We start from the raw sequence: 15719 nt of genomic DNA, 5'->3' as shown, positions 1-15719 counted from the left end.
GTGACATTCTAGTTTTTAATCAACAAATTTGAAATTTTCATCAACATTTTCTGTGGAAAAGCACAGACTAAACTATTTTGTGGATGGTGCCTGAAACCATGGTGCAGAGAAACCTTCAACTACACTGCACATGTATCAATGGGAATCTGTTTCCTTCTGGTAGCATTTGTCATCCACCAGATAGTGCATTCCTAAAACATTTAGTTTGTTTAGATTGCTTCGAGTAGATGTTTTGAATGCAATAATTACACTCACTTTTTTTCAGTCCTCATCCATATATTTTCTTCAACCATGACCACATCTCAATGACGTTTCTTGGATTTGTTATTGATCAAAATGGTTCACTGGTCGACCCAAGTAATAATCAAATCATAGAGCCAAGCATTATGACCAGAGAGGTTAGGAGAGGTTTAGAGCTACAGAGAGTTAATTTGAGAGTAAGATTTGATGACCTTTCAAGGTGAGTTCAGTTTAACCTTGTTGCTCTTCTATTTCAGTGATGATAGTACCAATCAGTTATGTAAAGTAATGGGAATTAGATGGGATTTTGATCCTGGTGACACATGATCTTACAACTGATAATTCTCTTCTATTTCAGAGATGATAAGATTAATCAGTTATGTCAAGTGATGGGAATTGAGTGGGCTTTTGATCCTGATAACACGTATGAACTAACAACTGATAATGTCAAGAAAATATTGGCCATACATATGAGATTCAGGTAGGACAGTTTATTTGATGATAATTTAAATAGACTTAATAAATATTAATTTAATTATAAGTAATTATTACTAAGTAATTATTACATCTCCTGTTTTTAGTTCCTCGTTCGGACGCAGTCCGAAAACGGGCACTTATGTTTTGACCTCTGTGTGTCTGTGAGTGTGTGTGCGTGTGTCCGGACCTGTATCTTAGAAATGCCTGGACAAATCACAATCAAAATTCACACATACATCATACATGATATTATACACATGCATGTCAATTTGTTTCACGATCTGATTCAAGATGGCCGAATGGCAGCCATTTTTGTGCTAAAAATCATCAAAATCAAACATTTTTCAGCTGTTTACAGATGGATTTTGTTCAAACCTTGTATATACGTTGGACATTAAGGGACCTTGATGCAAATAATTTTGTTTTTCAGATAAGATTCGAAATGGCCGACTGGCGGCCATTTTGTTTTAATGAATGTGGTTCTCGTGCCATATCTCTGACTTGCTTTCACTGATTATGTTGAAATTTTAAATATTCATTATACATCATGTCATAGATAGACAGATATATTGGTTTGACGAATGCTGGCCATTTTTGTGCTAAAAAATCATCAAATATCAAGCTTTTCTGGCATTTATTGATGGATTTCGTTAAAACTTGGTACATACATTAGACATTACGGGTTCCTGATGCACGTCATTTTAGTTTTCAGACTGGATTCAAAATGGCTGACTGGCGGCCATTTTGTTTTAATGATTGGGCTTCTAGAGCCATATCTCTTAAATGCTTTGACTGCTTATATATTCAAATTTTATATATTCGTTATACATCATGTTATATATATACATGTATTCAAAATGGCTGATTTTGAATGCTGTTCCAGAGCAATATCTCTCAATATGGACAAGTACTTGTTTGACGATCAGATACAAATGTCAATCATTTTAATGTTAAAAAATCATATTCCTGACATGGTTATATTCCAGCTATATTACTATAAATAAAACTATACTTCTTAAATTTGATAACTAACGGGGACTGTGCCATGCATGGCTTGTTAAAATGATGCAATTTCTTATTTTTTCTTCATGATACTCATTGACAAGTAAATGTATTGTTTTTGACCAAGTATCTTTTAATCTCAGGTGTGGTATTCCTGTTATTATTATGGGAGAGACTGGATGTGGTAAGACAAGACTCATCAGATTTATGTGTCAATTACAAGCAGGAGCTGTTGCAGTTGATGGACCAAAGAATATGGTTTTGATGAAAGTATGCCTATTTTTTTTTATCAAGCCAGTAGTACTTTTTAGTATCGGAAGGTGATAATTGCTAATGTATGTATTCAACCAATTAAGTTAATTTGGGTTTGCAGTATATGTATAGGTGGGTGAATGGTAATAATAAAAGCAAAATTAACATATTTTTAGGTTCATGGTGGAACAACAGCCAATGACATTCTAAGGAAAGTTGAGGAAAGTGAGAAATTGGCACTCCATAATAAAGAACGACATAAAGTTGATACTGTGCTGTTCTTTGATGAAGCCAACACTACAGAAGCAATTGGTCTGATCAAGGAAGTCATGTGTGATCAGAGAATGAATGGTAAACCACTTACACATGGAAGTAATGCTTTGAAGATCATTGCAGCTTGTAACCCATACAGAAGGTGACTAATAATAGTAATTTCTGTTTCTCTCATATTTGTTTATCATATTTAGCAGCTTACATTATTCATCTATTCATAACTCACAAATTTTTCTATTTGTGTAATTATTAATAAAGCATGTGAAATTTACATATAACTTTCTAGGCACACTAGAGATATGATTGAGAGGCTTGAAATGGCAGGATTAGGCTACCATATCAGAGCTGAAAAAACTGATGATAGACTAGGTGAGTTACAAAGTAGGAATCATCATCTACTTGCATTGGAATATGTTGTCCACTTCAAATTTCTTGTTAAACTCTTTCCTTTCTCTAATTTGCTTTGATTCACAAAAAGATATAACTTGTTGAGTTTCTTTGATTAAATAATGTGAAATTCCGTTGTTTGCCAGTTGCACTAATCTGAGTGTGTTTATTTTTTCCAACAATAGGACGTATACCCCTCAGACAACTTGTATACAGAGTGCAGGCCCTGCCTCCCAGTATGCTGCCACTAGTTTGGGATTTTGGTCAGTTGAACAGTGAAGTAGAGGAACTGTACATTAAACAGATTGTTGCAAGATATGTAAGTTTATGAGTGTAATATTTGCATAATCTAACTAAGTCCTGTGTAATTCAAACTGTTACAGTATGACAGTGATTGCTGTAACACTGAAACTCATGTGTATATCAATGCAGTGCAGTCAGACTATCTTCATTTGGTCTTATTATAAACCCACTTGGAACTGAGGCATAACAGGTACAATGTACTTTTGATTTTGTTCTGGTGCTTTTTCCCATATAATGTTTTCTACAATTTCCATGCAGGTACATTCAGGACAAATTCCTGTTGGCAGTGAGCATGTAATCAGTTCAGTTCTCGCAGCATCACAGAGATTCATGAGAGAAACTGAGGTTTGTGTAGACATATTCATAAACATATATCTTCTAAAACTGACAATGTGTGAATACGTACATCGCAGACTTAACACTATCAAGCCTTTTATATATAGGTCTGAAACTTTTGAGTTTTTGTTTGTCAGAGTGAATGCAGTTTTGTGAGCTTACGTGATGTTGAAAGAGCTATGAATGTACTGGTTTGGTTCTACAAGCACAAGGAGGTTGCAATACTACTCAAAGATCAATTTTATGAAGATCACATGGAAGATGACGTGGATGAGGAGGAAGAAGAAGATGAGGAGCCTGATGAGTATGAGGTAAGCCTACTACAAGTTGCACTCAGACAGGCTATATGTAGCTATGTGATGCTGAATATTATGAGGTTATTGACAAAATATTTTAATTTTCATTCTATTCTATTGTACAGAAAAGGTATTCTCTTTAAAGATATATTCAGAGTAGAGTAAATTGCATAAGGGCACCAGCTTATATCTGTAAACCCACATTTTCCAGTGAGTGTTTAGGATTTAAACCACAGAAACACAACAAAATTGAAATATTGCACTGCAACGTATGTTAATTTACATGAAATACAAAAGATGTATTGTACTCTTGACATGCTGTGATTGACTTTTTCAATAATTGAGGACGAAGTTTGTTGATCTCCTCATCAACTCCAGATGTTGCACTTTAACTAAAGCTGCTCGGTCCCAATCAAGGTACAAGATCTTATTTACAATTATAGCGATTTACAAATTATGCTACTGTTACGTATCTATTAAGAAAATGTGCATTATTTCCAAAATATGCTACAACTGTCAATTACACTCAGCATATGAATACAACTGTGGAAAATTAAACTTATGTATAAATACAAGTATGACAGGTTTATGATTAGCATAAAGACAAACAGACATGTGTGGATTTACGAAATATAAACCACCTGCCAGAACAATGGGTCACATGACCAAAAGTGGTATGAATACCACTAAAATGGAATATGCCCTAATGTTATATATTTTATATTTTTAATAATAAGCCATTGGACTACCTGACTCAAGCCTTGGTGCTGTCTTTAGGAGTATGTTACCATGCTTGTCTACAAGAAGAAAGAGAAGCATACAGAAATAACATATCTAAATATTTCACTCATCCTTGTGTACTCACTGAAGGTGGCGATCAAATGTTGGAAGAAATCAATCGGTGAGTATTCAATTCCACTTTCTAGACTTTAGTTTAGGGCATCCTTATGTTTCTCATTTCACCACAAATTGTTGTATTCCTTTATTTCAGATGTCAAGATGTGTTTCTGAAGCAACTTAAACTTGGACCTAATATTGCCAGAAATGCTGCGCTGAAAGAGAATGTCTTCATGATGGTCGTTTGTATTGAGTTAAGGATACCTTTATTCTTAGTTGGTAAACCAGGGAGTTCAAAGTCTCTAGCCAAGACTATTGTAGCTGATGCCATGCAGGGAGAGGCTGCTGCTTCTCCATTGTTTAAAACATTTAAGCAGGTAAATATTCCACTCATGACAGGCTTTGTTAGTCTCTGTTTAGACAAAGCCTGAAACATTGACCTAATACTGACTCGTGGAGAGATTGACCATCATGGGTAGTTTGTGCACGCCACTTTATAAATTTGACCCAGGATGGCCAATTGCCGGCCATTTATTTTTTTAACAAATTCTGTACTAGACATATATTTCATACATGCTTTGAGCAATTACATACATGGACAGTACATCATTTCATAAGTATGCACATACAATAATGTTATCATCTGATCAAAACTGGTGATTATTTTAGTTGCAAATAAAATTACTATATTTATTTTGGCATATTTGAAACCAGATCTTTGGCATTTGTTGGCTGGTTTACCTAAACTTGGTAGAAAGATTAACCTTTATGTGTAGTTGATGCACATCACTTTGATTTGTAAATTCAACTTGAGATGACCTCTTCTTGCGGGTGGAGATACGTCACAGAGTGTTTGGTGTTGCTTAAAATGTGCACCACTGTACCATGTATTTCTATGGGTTCTGTATAAGACCTGCTGTCGGAAACACCGGTGAAAACAGCACAAACTCAACTTTAATCCTGAGCAACCAAATTGATATATGTTGCACACATAGGGGTAATCATGTTACACTGTTTAGGGGAGTCTCAACAATTATCCTAAAGTACAGTTTTCAGAGAGTTTAGTGAAAATTACTGAGTGATACAATTCACTCTTAGTCTAGTGTTGTATTATACATTACACACAGTTTTTAACATTGAGTACACATTGAGTAAAATATTCAATTCATATGTATCTTAACCTCTTTTTTTTTCAAATACACAAATATTGAAATTTCAAAAAAAGTCGTCATATTTATGGAATATGACAAACATTTAGTTGCCATGCTTACCAGTAATATCCATATATATTGTGTTTTTAGGTTCATATGTCATCTTATCAGTGCAGTCCGTTGTCTACACCAGAGGGCATTGTGGGTACGTTCAGACAGTGCAGTCGTTTCCAAGAAGGTAAAGATCTGAATCGGTTTGTCTCAGTAGTTGTATTAGATGAAGTAGGTTTGGCTGAAGATTCACCAAAGATGCCCCTCAAGGTATGCTTATTATTCATTATAGATCTATTATTGCAGTATGCTAGTTCCGGGGCCGATTTTATTTAACCATGGTTGCAAATAGTATGTCTCAGATGATGTGTCACATATGAACATGGATTTTGGTGCTTTAAAATAAAGTTGGTATAATATAGGAATAAACCATATTGCCGCAGTACAACTTGGTGTTATAAATTCACTTCATGCATGTATATGCAACTCATCTGTGGCTTGTCCATATACCAGTATGTTGTGGTTTGTAAAATTATATATTGTGGTATACCTGAGTACCGTCATGGTTTAATCCTTAAATAAATAATATTTTTTTCAAATTACCATGCTTTATTGTGACAGTAATTAGTCCCCGTTCGGACGGAGTCCGAAAATGGGGACTTATGTTTTGCCCTGTGTGCGTCCGTCCGTCCGTCCGTCCGTCCGTGATCACCTGTATCTCGAACATGCATGGACCGATTATGTTCAAACTTCACTCATACATCACACATTATATGGGACATATGCACATGCATTTTTTTCATGATCCGATTAACGATAGCCGAATAGCGGCCATTTTAAGGCCGAAAATGCATCAAAATCGCACAATTTCACCATATCGGACCCGGATCTCAGTTATGCATGGACGGATTTCGTTCAAATTTGGTACATACATTAAACATAATAGGACCTTGATGCACGTCATTTTTTTTTTCGGATCAAGTTCGAAATGGCCGACTGGCGGCCATTTTGTTTTAAAGAATTCAGTTCTGGATCCGTATCCGAGACATGTCTGGATTGATCAAGTTCAAACTTCACACACACAAGGTACATCATGTCACAAATATGTATGTACATTTGTTTCATGATCCCATTAACGATATTCAAATGGCGGCCGCTTTAAGGCCGAAAATGCATTGAAATCGCACATTTTCACCATTCCGGACCCAGATCTCAGTTATGCATGGACGGATTTCATTCAAATTTGGTACATACATTAAACATAATAGGACCTTGATGCACGTCATTTTTTTTTCCAGATCAAGTTCGAAATGGCCGACTGGCGGCCATTTTGTTGTAAAGAATTCAGTTCTGGATCCGTATCCGAGACATGTCTGGATTGATCAAGTTCAAACTTCACACACACAAGGTACATCATGTCACAAATATGTATGTGCATTTGTTTCATGATCCCATTAACGATAGCCAAATGGCGGCCGCTTTAAGGCCGAAAATGCATTGAAATCGCACATTTTCACCATTCCGAACCCGGATCACAGTTATGCATGGACGGATTTCGTTCAAATTTGGTACTTACATTAAACATAATAGGACCTTGATGCACGTCATTTTTTTTCCGGATCAAGTTCGAAATGGCCGACTGGCGGCCATTTTCTTAAAGAATTCAGTTCTGGATCCGTATCCAAGACATGTCTGGATTGATCAAGTTCAAATTTCACACACACATGGGGCATCATGTCACAAATAGATATGTGCATTTGTTTCATGATCCGCTTAACAATAGCTGAATGATGGCCATTTTAAGACCGAAAATGCATTAAAATCACGTATTTTCACAATTCCGGAACCAGATCTCAGTCATGCATGGATGGATTTTGTTCAGATTTAGTACAATGTGTTGTACATATGCAGGTGCATTTCGGTCATGATCTGCTTTGAATGTATATGTCACTCAAATATGAACGGAACGGGGACGTGTCATTGACAATGACTTGTTCATTTTTGAAGTTATAGTATTGTACATCACTTCTCTCACGACATCAGAAAGTCTGTGGTTACCAAATTCAGAGTTATGACTGACATTGAAAATACTCTGTTGTCTGATAATGTATAGCAATAATGTAATGCAATGTGAAAATTGTTGACAATGATATGTTTAGAAATTGATGGCGATTTCATTGGAGTGGAATAATGAGAATGTATTGCATTCATTGCTTCAGACGTTGCATCCATTGTTGGAATATGGGTGTGATGATGAAGATAATCCACCACCTCACAAGAAAGTTGCATTTATTGGCATTTCAAACTGGGCGTTGGATCCTGCTAAGATGAACCGTGGGATACTGGTATCAAGGGGAGTACCCGATGAAGATGAACTCAAGGACAGTGCTGAGTAAGATTTTATAACTAAAACTACTATTATTCACTGTTTCACAAAGTGTTTCATTTACATTTATGTAAATGATAATGGCAATTTCATATGACTACGGAAACTCCTAGTTGGTGAAATGATATAATATATCATTTATTAATCATGTGTTGTTTCCTTGTCTTGGAACAGAGGTATATGTTCAACAGATGAAATTGTGCTGTCTCGTATCCAACCGATGATTCCTGCTTTGGCAAAAGGATATTTGAAACTGTACAAGATCCAGAATAAAGAATTCTTTGGTTTACGAGACTTTTACAGGTAATTTCACCTATCTGCAAGATTTGGAGAAAGAGCCTCTGACAAACTTGATATCTGATATTATATGTTTTGTGTTATATGATTGGTTCACTGATTATATTTGTTGTTTCTTTGCTCTCTCAGCTCCTGTCAAATGATTTTTTAAAAAATTGATTAATTATAAGTATGTGTACTAAATTGTGGCGGTAGAACTGCCGTAGTAACTGTCATTATTTTTATCTGGTCTCCAGTCTTGTCAAAATGGTGTACGGATTTTCTAAAGCATCTGGTGATCCACCAACCTGGCGACAACTGGTCCATGCCATACGACGTAACTTTGGTGGTCTGGATGATATAGATCCTGTTAAAGTGTTTAATAAACAGCTACACAATGTTGATAAGAGACAAGAAAGGGTATGGTTGTCATATACTGTGAAACATGTTTTTACCAATCCCTAACCCTATATACATGGTGTTCTTAGTGTTGGTGTTATTTACATTCACTCGTCAACTCAAACACTGCCATTGATACTGCTTTAGCAAAATGGGGTGGATACACACTATATATTATGCTCTTGAATTATTAGGTCAATAACTGGGAATGGTGCAAAGTTCTTATAATTTTACAATGCATCTCTTGTATATCTTGTGTTGGCTTTGGGAGTGTTTTATACAGGTTATTCAGATAACATTGAGATGTATTTTCATTGCAGGGACCAAATGATCCTGATTGTGATCCAGCTGGGCTTATCCGTGCCAGTTTGGTTGGCTTAGACAGGGGCATATTGAACATGGAAAGGTGGGAATGAACATACATTTTAATTATCAATGCATAACTAATATAAATAATCTTTTTATATTTTTTCACAGCATTAAACTCTGATGTACCTTGTCAAACCATTGGTAGACAATTTTCTCTTATTATTTATTCTTGGACTAATGCTATATTTCATATTGAGGTTTTTGATGCAAATGTTCATGGTTCAGAATGTGAACAACCAGACTAGTGAGAACAAATTCTCAAATCAGAATGTAATATATATATAAATTAATGAGTGATGATGTAAAGTTACGAAGTTTCTCATTTTTTCTTTTAGTGAGAGTCGTTATCTGTTGGTATTAACAGAGAATTTTGCAGCCCTTGGTATTCTACAACAGCAGTTACTCAGCATGGAAGACACTGTCATCATTTTTGGTAGCAGCTTTCCCAAAGATCAAGAATATACACAGGTACTTGTTTTTCTCAAGCTGAGTTTCAGTAAGATTGAGCCTTACCTGAGTGAGTGTGCCAGACTTGATTGATGAGGTCAAAACCACTGGCTGGGTCTGAGCACCAAATGTGACTTTCAGAATCCTCTGTTGAGCTCTGCTTGTGTTTGATCATCCACATTGATGCCAGTATGGTTCATTGAATTGTATGCTCTATCCATGACTCATTTGCACTCGTACATTAACAATTCATTTCTCATTTCTCTAGGTTTGCCGTAACATCAACCGAATCAAAGTCTGTATGGAAACTGGTCGTACTGTTGTATTATTAAACTTGGAAAGTTTATATGAGAGTTTATATGATGCCTTGAACCAGTACTATGTGTATTTTGGTGGACAGAGATATGTAGATTTAGGTCTTGGAACTCACAGAGTGAAATGTAGGGTACATAATGAGTTCAGGTAATGTAGTGCGAGTTTCTAGTATGAATATAGAGGTCATAATTGACTCCCATGTGCGAAGCACAAAATGGGAGTCTTTGCAGTTAGTGTGTCTGTATGTGTGTGTGTGTGTGTGTGTGTGTGTGTGTGTGCGTGAGTGAGTGTGTGTGTGTGTGAGTGAGTGTGTGTGTATGTGTGTATGTGTGTCCGACTGTTCCACTGCTATCTCAAGAACCGTGCATCGGTTTTTGATGAAACTTGGTGCATAGATGCTCTGGGCCAATGCGCAGATTTGATTAGGTTTTGGTAAAAATCCATGCTCGTTAATTACCTAATTTGCATGATAATTAGCTAATTTTTAGCTGTTTTATGACTGTTCCACTGATATCTAAAGAACCACTCATTGGATTTCGATGAAACTTGGTACATAGATGCTCTGAACTAATGCTAGGTTTTGATTAGGTTTTGGTTAAAATCCATGCTCGTTAATTACCTAATTTGCATGATAATTAGCTAATTTTTAGCTGTTCTATGACTGTTCCACTGATATCTAAAGAACCACTCATTGGATTTTGATGAAACTTGGTACATAGATGCTCTGAACATATGCGCAGATTTGATTAGTTTTTGGTAAAAATCCGTGCATATTAATTACCTAATTTGCATGACAATTAGCTATTTTTTAGTGGTTCCATGACTGTTCCACTGATATCTAAACAACCACTCATTGGATTTTGATGAAACTTGGTACATAGATTTTCTGAACTAATGCTAGGTTTTGATTAGTTTTTGGTAATAATCCGTGGATACTAATTACCTAATTTGCATAATGATTGGTCAATTTTCGGTTTTTCCACTGATATCTCAAGTACTAATCATCACATTTCAATGAAACTTGGTACATAGATGTCATATGACACTGCACAGACCTGATAGTTTTTATGGTAATATCAGTACATGTAATTACCTAATTTGCATAATTAATTAATTTTCAGCTTTTGATATAAGTAGTGAGCATTACATTTCAATGAAACTTGGTACTTACATACTCAAGGACTATGCAGAGATTGATAGTTTCAGGGTAAATAATTGTGCATATTAATTACCTAATTTGCATAATTAATTTTCAGCTTTTCTACTGATATCTAAAGTACTAATCATCACATTTCAATGAATCTAAAATTATGCAGAGACCCAATTAGTTTTTGGTAAATATTTGTGCATATTAATCACCTAATTTGCATAATTAACCAATTTCCAACTTTCACACTGATATCTCAGGTACTACCAGTAATCATCACATATCAATGAATGTTTATACATGGATGCTGTAGGACAATAGACAGACCTGGATAATTGTGGGTTAAAATCTGTACATAAAAAAAAAAAAAAAAATTACCCAATTTGCATAATTAACCAATTTTAAGCTTTCACACTGATATCTAAAGTACTAATTTCCATTTTAATGAAACTTAGTACAAAGATGCTCTAGGACAATGTACAAACCTAATTAGTTTGGGGTAAAACTCTGTTCATATTATTTCCCCAATTAGCATAATAATTCATAATTTTTTGGTTCTAATCACATTTCAATTAAACTTGGTACATAGAGTTTTTGTTACATTGCGCAGACCTCATTAGTTTTACAATCAAATCTGTTCATGTTAATTTTCTGATTTGCATAATTAGTTTTCAGCTAAGTAATTTCAAATTATATTTAATGTGTCTCCAATACTCTCAGCACATGGGAGTTCTTTCTAAGCTTTCTTTGATTTTAGTTTATGTTGTCTCATTTTTTTGTGTGTCATTTGGTTTTAATCATTTATCATGAACCTCTTAAGAGTCAATCATTACCATATATGATTATTTTCTTTTGTTCTGATTTCTAGATTGATAGTTGTTGCGGATAAAGATGTTGTTTATGAAAGGTTTCCAATTCCACTTATCAATCGTCTTGAGAAACACTTTTTGGCAATGGCAACAATGCTCACACCTGGAGAGCTTGAAGTGGTAGATAGACTGGAGAAATGGGTCAAGAGTTTTGCTACCATTACCCAGAGTCCACATCAGAGAGACAGGTTTGTTTTCTAATCTATGACATTCAGGGTAATATGAATTTGAGTCCATGATTGGGTGGCCACTTTGCAATAGGAAATAAATACATTTGCCTACTTGTAAGACATTACTTGTTGGGTGGGAGAACGGTATCCATTGGTAGGGGATATGAAGCTGCTGTCTTCTGTGTTCCTGGCTTTGCTAAATGTAAAAATAACCTGTTTGCCTGAATTTTTATTTTAAAAAGTCAAATAACTAAAATATCAAGATAAATTTGTAATCAATAGCTAATTCTATTATATTTTGATATATATGTAGTGTATTAATTTTATTTTTTTCAGGTCCAAAGGTCGATTTAAAATTCATGATGCGTTCATTGGATTCAATAATGACACTATTGCATCGATTGTATTACAAGTTACCACGGATATGAATCAACATGAAGGGAATCAGAAGTGGCAGGAACATGTAAGTCTTCATAACATTGTCTTCTGTAATGCTAGTTTACTGTCATTGATAATATATATAAAAATGGGACATGGCAATGATTTTATGACAGGACAGCAGTACCCCTATATGATAGTATAGTACCCTCATATGACTAGCTTAAACCACTTTTGTTATTAATAAATAAATATTATCTCAGTTTTCTACCATGCAAATGTGGATTAATGGAAGAAGGGTTTGCTGTTTTCTGTAGGTGTATGAGCAATCCCAGGAACTGCTGCTGTACTGCGCAACTCCAGATTCTGTAGCACGGTTAACCAAATCAGGACTGTGCAGTTCATCAGAGAGACTGTGGCAGAAGTACTTCAAAGAACAGAAACACAATTCAGTAGCTGAGTATTTAGAATACCAAGTCAGTATGGCTAAAAGAAGTGGAAATATGGTTGGAATATTTGCACAGGTAATAACATGTCTTGTAGATGAAGCTCATTGTTAGTCCCCGGGCACTTATGTTTTGACCTCTGTGCGTCCGTGCGTCCGTCTGTCCGTCCGGACCTGTATCTTAGACATGCCTGGACCAATCACAATCAAACTTCACACATTCATCATACATGATATACATGTATGCACATCAATTTGTTTCACGATCTGATTCAAGATGGCCGAATGGCAGCCATTTTTGTGCTAAAAAATCATCAAAATCAAGCATTTCTCGGCTGTTTACAGATTTTGTTTAAACTTGGTATAAACATTATACATTATAGGACCTTGATGCACATCATTTTGTTTTTCAGATAAGATTCAAAATGGTCGACTGGCGGCAATTTTGTTTTAATGAATGTGGTTCTAGTGTCATATCTCTGACTTGCTTTGACTGATTATGTTTAAATTTTAAATATTCATTATACATCATGTTATAGATATCCAGATATATTGCTTTGATGATCCTATTAAAAATGGCCGAATGGCGGCCATTTTTGTGCTGAAAAATCATCAAATATCAAGCATTTTTGCCATTTATAGATGGATTTTGTTCAAACTTGGTACATACATTAGACATTACGGTTTACTGATGCATGTCATTTTATTTTTCAGATCAGATTCAAAATGGCTGACTGGCGGCCATTTTGTTTTAATGAATGGGCTTCTAGAGCCATATCTCTGACATGCTTTGACTGATTATGTTAAAATTTTGTATATTCATTATACATCATGTTATAGATATATACATGTATTCAAAATGGCTGATTTTGTTTTAATTAAAGCTGTTCCAGAACAATATCTCTCAATATGGACAAGTACTCATTTGATGATCAGATACAAATGTCAATCATTTTGTTAAACAATCATAATAATCAATTTCCTGACATGTTTTTATTCCAACTATATTACTATAAACAAAATTATATATCTTAAATTCCATAACTAACGGGGACTGTGCCATGCATGACTTGTTGCAATTATTTTATATATATCAGGTCTTTGGGTCTTACCTTTAAATAGGTGATTTTTTGTTAACTTAGAGTTTTCGTGTAGTGTGCACAGACCAAATGTCTGCCAGAAAAATTAAACGATTTGAATTTGAATTCAAATTTAATTTATAGCTTAATGTCAAAATGCAAATCTTGAGTTGAGGTACCCTTACTTTGTCAAAATTGATCATCATTAAATGTGTATATCATATTATTAAGCATGGTAATACTTGTGTTTGATGAACCCCATGCGATGTTCGGACACCACTATGACCTTTGTTTGTCCTGTTACAAATGTACTTTGTTTAAATTCATGCATAACATGTGATCTTGCAGTGCACGAAATACAGCCATCGTCCTATTTATAGAGAGTACCTTGATACAAATATACTTGAAGCCTTTGCAATGTGTATGACTTTGAAATGCATATTGGTTATTTCTAACTGTAAAATATTTCACAGTATAACTTATTTATTTTTCTATGTTGCTAGGTAACCACACATTCCAGATTATTATCCCGATATGATATACAGGATCTAGCTAGAAACATTGGTCTTCATCCAAAGCTGTTACTTCAACACAGTGTCTTCTTACAAGCATTGCACACTGAGCAACAATTCACTAAACATGTTAGGTAAGATTTCTTGCATTCAGTTACCTGAAAATGGACTGGGAGCTTAAAATTGTTCTCCTGAATAAGGTAACCAAAGTGATTAGGGGAAATATGCTACTAAATTCTCTTAAAAATGATATGGATTGGGAAAGTGATCACTCTTTTTAGAAAATAAGGTCATTTTATCTGTTATGCATAATAAAGTTTGATAAACCCGGTCAAGTATAGCAAGTACCCAGGTTGTAATGTACACTCTGAGCAGATATCATGTAGTATAAATGGTACAATAAAAACTGCTAGTCCTGTATGCTGCTCCTTTCCTCGCTAATCACCAGTCATATGCTTTGAACTCACAAGCCCAGAGTGATGTACTTGTACATTCACTTGTAATCATTTTACCATTATCCTTTACCATGAAGTATAAATTTGTGTGGTTTCTTTCCTTCAGGGCATTCTTCACTGACACTGATGCTTCAAAGATGGAAAGACTTCTTCTTGTTCAGTGTGATGCTGGTGATGAAAATACCAATCTGATAGCATGCTCACGATACATAGTACAAGATGAAAGAGCACAAGCAATGAAACACAATGATAACTGGCAACTTGCTCATGTCGTTTTTATTATTCAACTACCGAGAGTTGCTGGTGGATGTTTTGATGGACTGCAAGGTGTGTGAGCTTTACATTTTTTTTTTCATTTGCTCTAATATGGTACAGAAGACATGTGGTCACTGTGTTAGATGAATAATATTTGCCTCAGTTAACCTGCTGAATCTAATTAAATCAATGCAATTCTCATTCAGGTGGTAAATGGTTAGCTGCACATATAGATGATTTGAGACCACCGCTGTCAAGCCATCCAGAAATTACTGCTCTGCAGAACCAATCAATGAGTGCTGTCTTTGAAAGTGACATTCCAAAAAGGCAACAACTGAAAAAGATTTCTCCCAGTGATTCTGGGATTCAGATATCTGAGGAATCGGATGATATTATGGAAAGTGAGACAACAGGCATATCAGTTGAACTTGTGGATGGAATCATAGAGAAAGGCAAGTCATAACCTGTACAGATTTCATACCTTTATTTCTCAGTTTAGGAGGCAATTTGTCAATGTTGATGGTCACATTGGAATAGTGGTCATATATATATACAGGTCACTTTAAATGTAAATTGAATTGGGCAGATGGTCTTGATCTAAAGGTTTGACTG

The 15719-nt window shown here is 35.1% G+C and overlaps 2 protein-coding genes across 2 annotated transcripts in view; both read left to right on the top strand.

The window, feature by feature from the left end:
• LOC102802792 (E3 ubiquitin-protein ligase rnf213-alpha-like) overlaps nt 1-5941 on the top strand; it is a 64101-nt gene extending 58160 nt beyond the window's left edge. The window contains exons 34-44 of the mRNA XM_085502819.1: nt 266-460; nt 599-721; nt 1863-1989; nt 2148-2386; nt 2531-2613; nt 2817-2950; nt 3193-3279; nt 3408-3581; nt 4304-4467; nt 4558-4780; nt 5705-5941. Coding sequence (XP_085358945.1) covers nt 266-460; nt 599-721; nt 1863-1989; nt 2148-2386; nt 2531-2613; nt 2817-2950; nt 3193-3279; nt 3408-3581; nt 4304-4467; nt 4558-4780; nt 5705-5941 — 1786 coding nt within the window. The remainder of the gene's footprint in view (nt 1-265; nt 461-598; nt 722-1862; nt 1990-2147; nt 2387-2530; nt 2614-2816; nt 2951-3192; nt 3280-3407; nt 3582-4303; nt 4468-4557; nt 4781-5704) is intronic.
• Nucleotides 5942-7828: 1887 nt separating this feature from the next.
• Nucleotides 7829-15719, top strand: part of LOC102803156 (E3 ubiquitin-protein ligase rnf213-alpha-like) — a 48853-nt gene continuing 40962 nt past the window's right edge. Inside the window, exons 1-12 of the mRNA XM_085502431.1 lie at nt 7829-7997; nt 8166-8294; nt 8525-8687; nt 8987-9072; nt 9371-9503; nt 9751-9944; nt 11813-12001; nt 12320-12446; nt 12679-12885; nt 14389-14531; nt 14959-15179; nt 15314-15559. Of these exons, the coding sequence (XP_085358557.1) occupies nt 7933-7997; nt 8166-8294; nt 8525-8687; nt 8987-9072; nt 9371-9503; nt 9751-9944; nt 11813-12001; nt 12320-12446; nt 12679-12885; nt 14389-14531; nt 14959-15179; nt 15314-15559 (1903 nt within the window). The 5' untranslated portion in view covers nt 7829-7932. The remainder of the gene's footprint in view (nt 7998-8165; nt 8295-8524; nt 8688-8986; nt 9073-9370; nt 9504-9750; nt 9945-11812; nt 12002-12319; nt 12447-12678; nt 12886-14388; nt 14532-14958; nt 15180-15313; nt 15560-15719) is intronic.

The sequence above is a fragment of the Saccoglossus kowalevskii genome, chromosome 8 (genome assembly GCF_978046115.1).
Source record: "Saccoglossus kowalevskii chromosome 8, keSacKowa6.1, whole genome shotgun sequence".
NCBI classification, from domain to species: Eukaryota; Metazoa; Hemichordata; class Enteropneusta; family Harrimaniidae; genus Saccoglossus; species Saccoglossus kowalevskii.
This window is presented reverse-complemented; position numbering and strand designations above follow the sequence as displayed.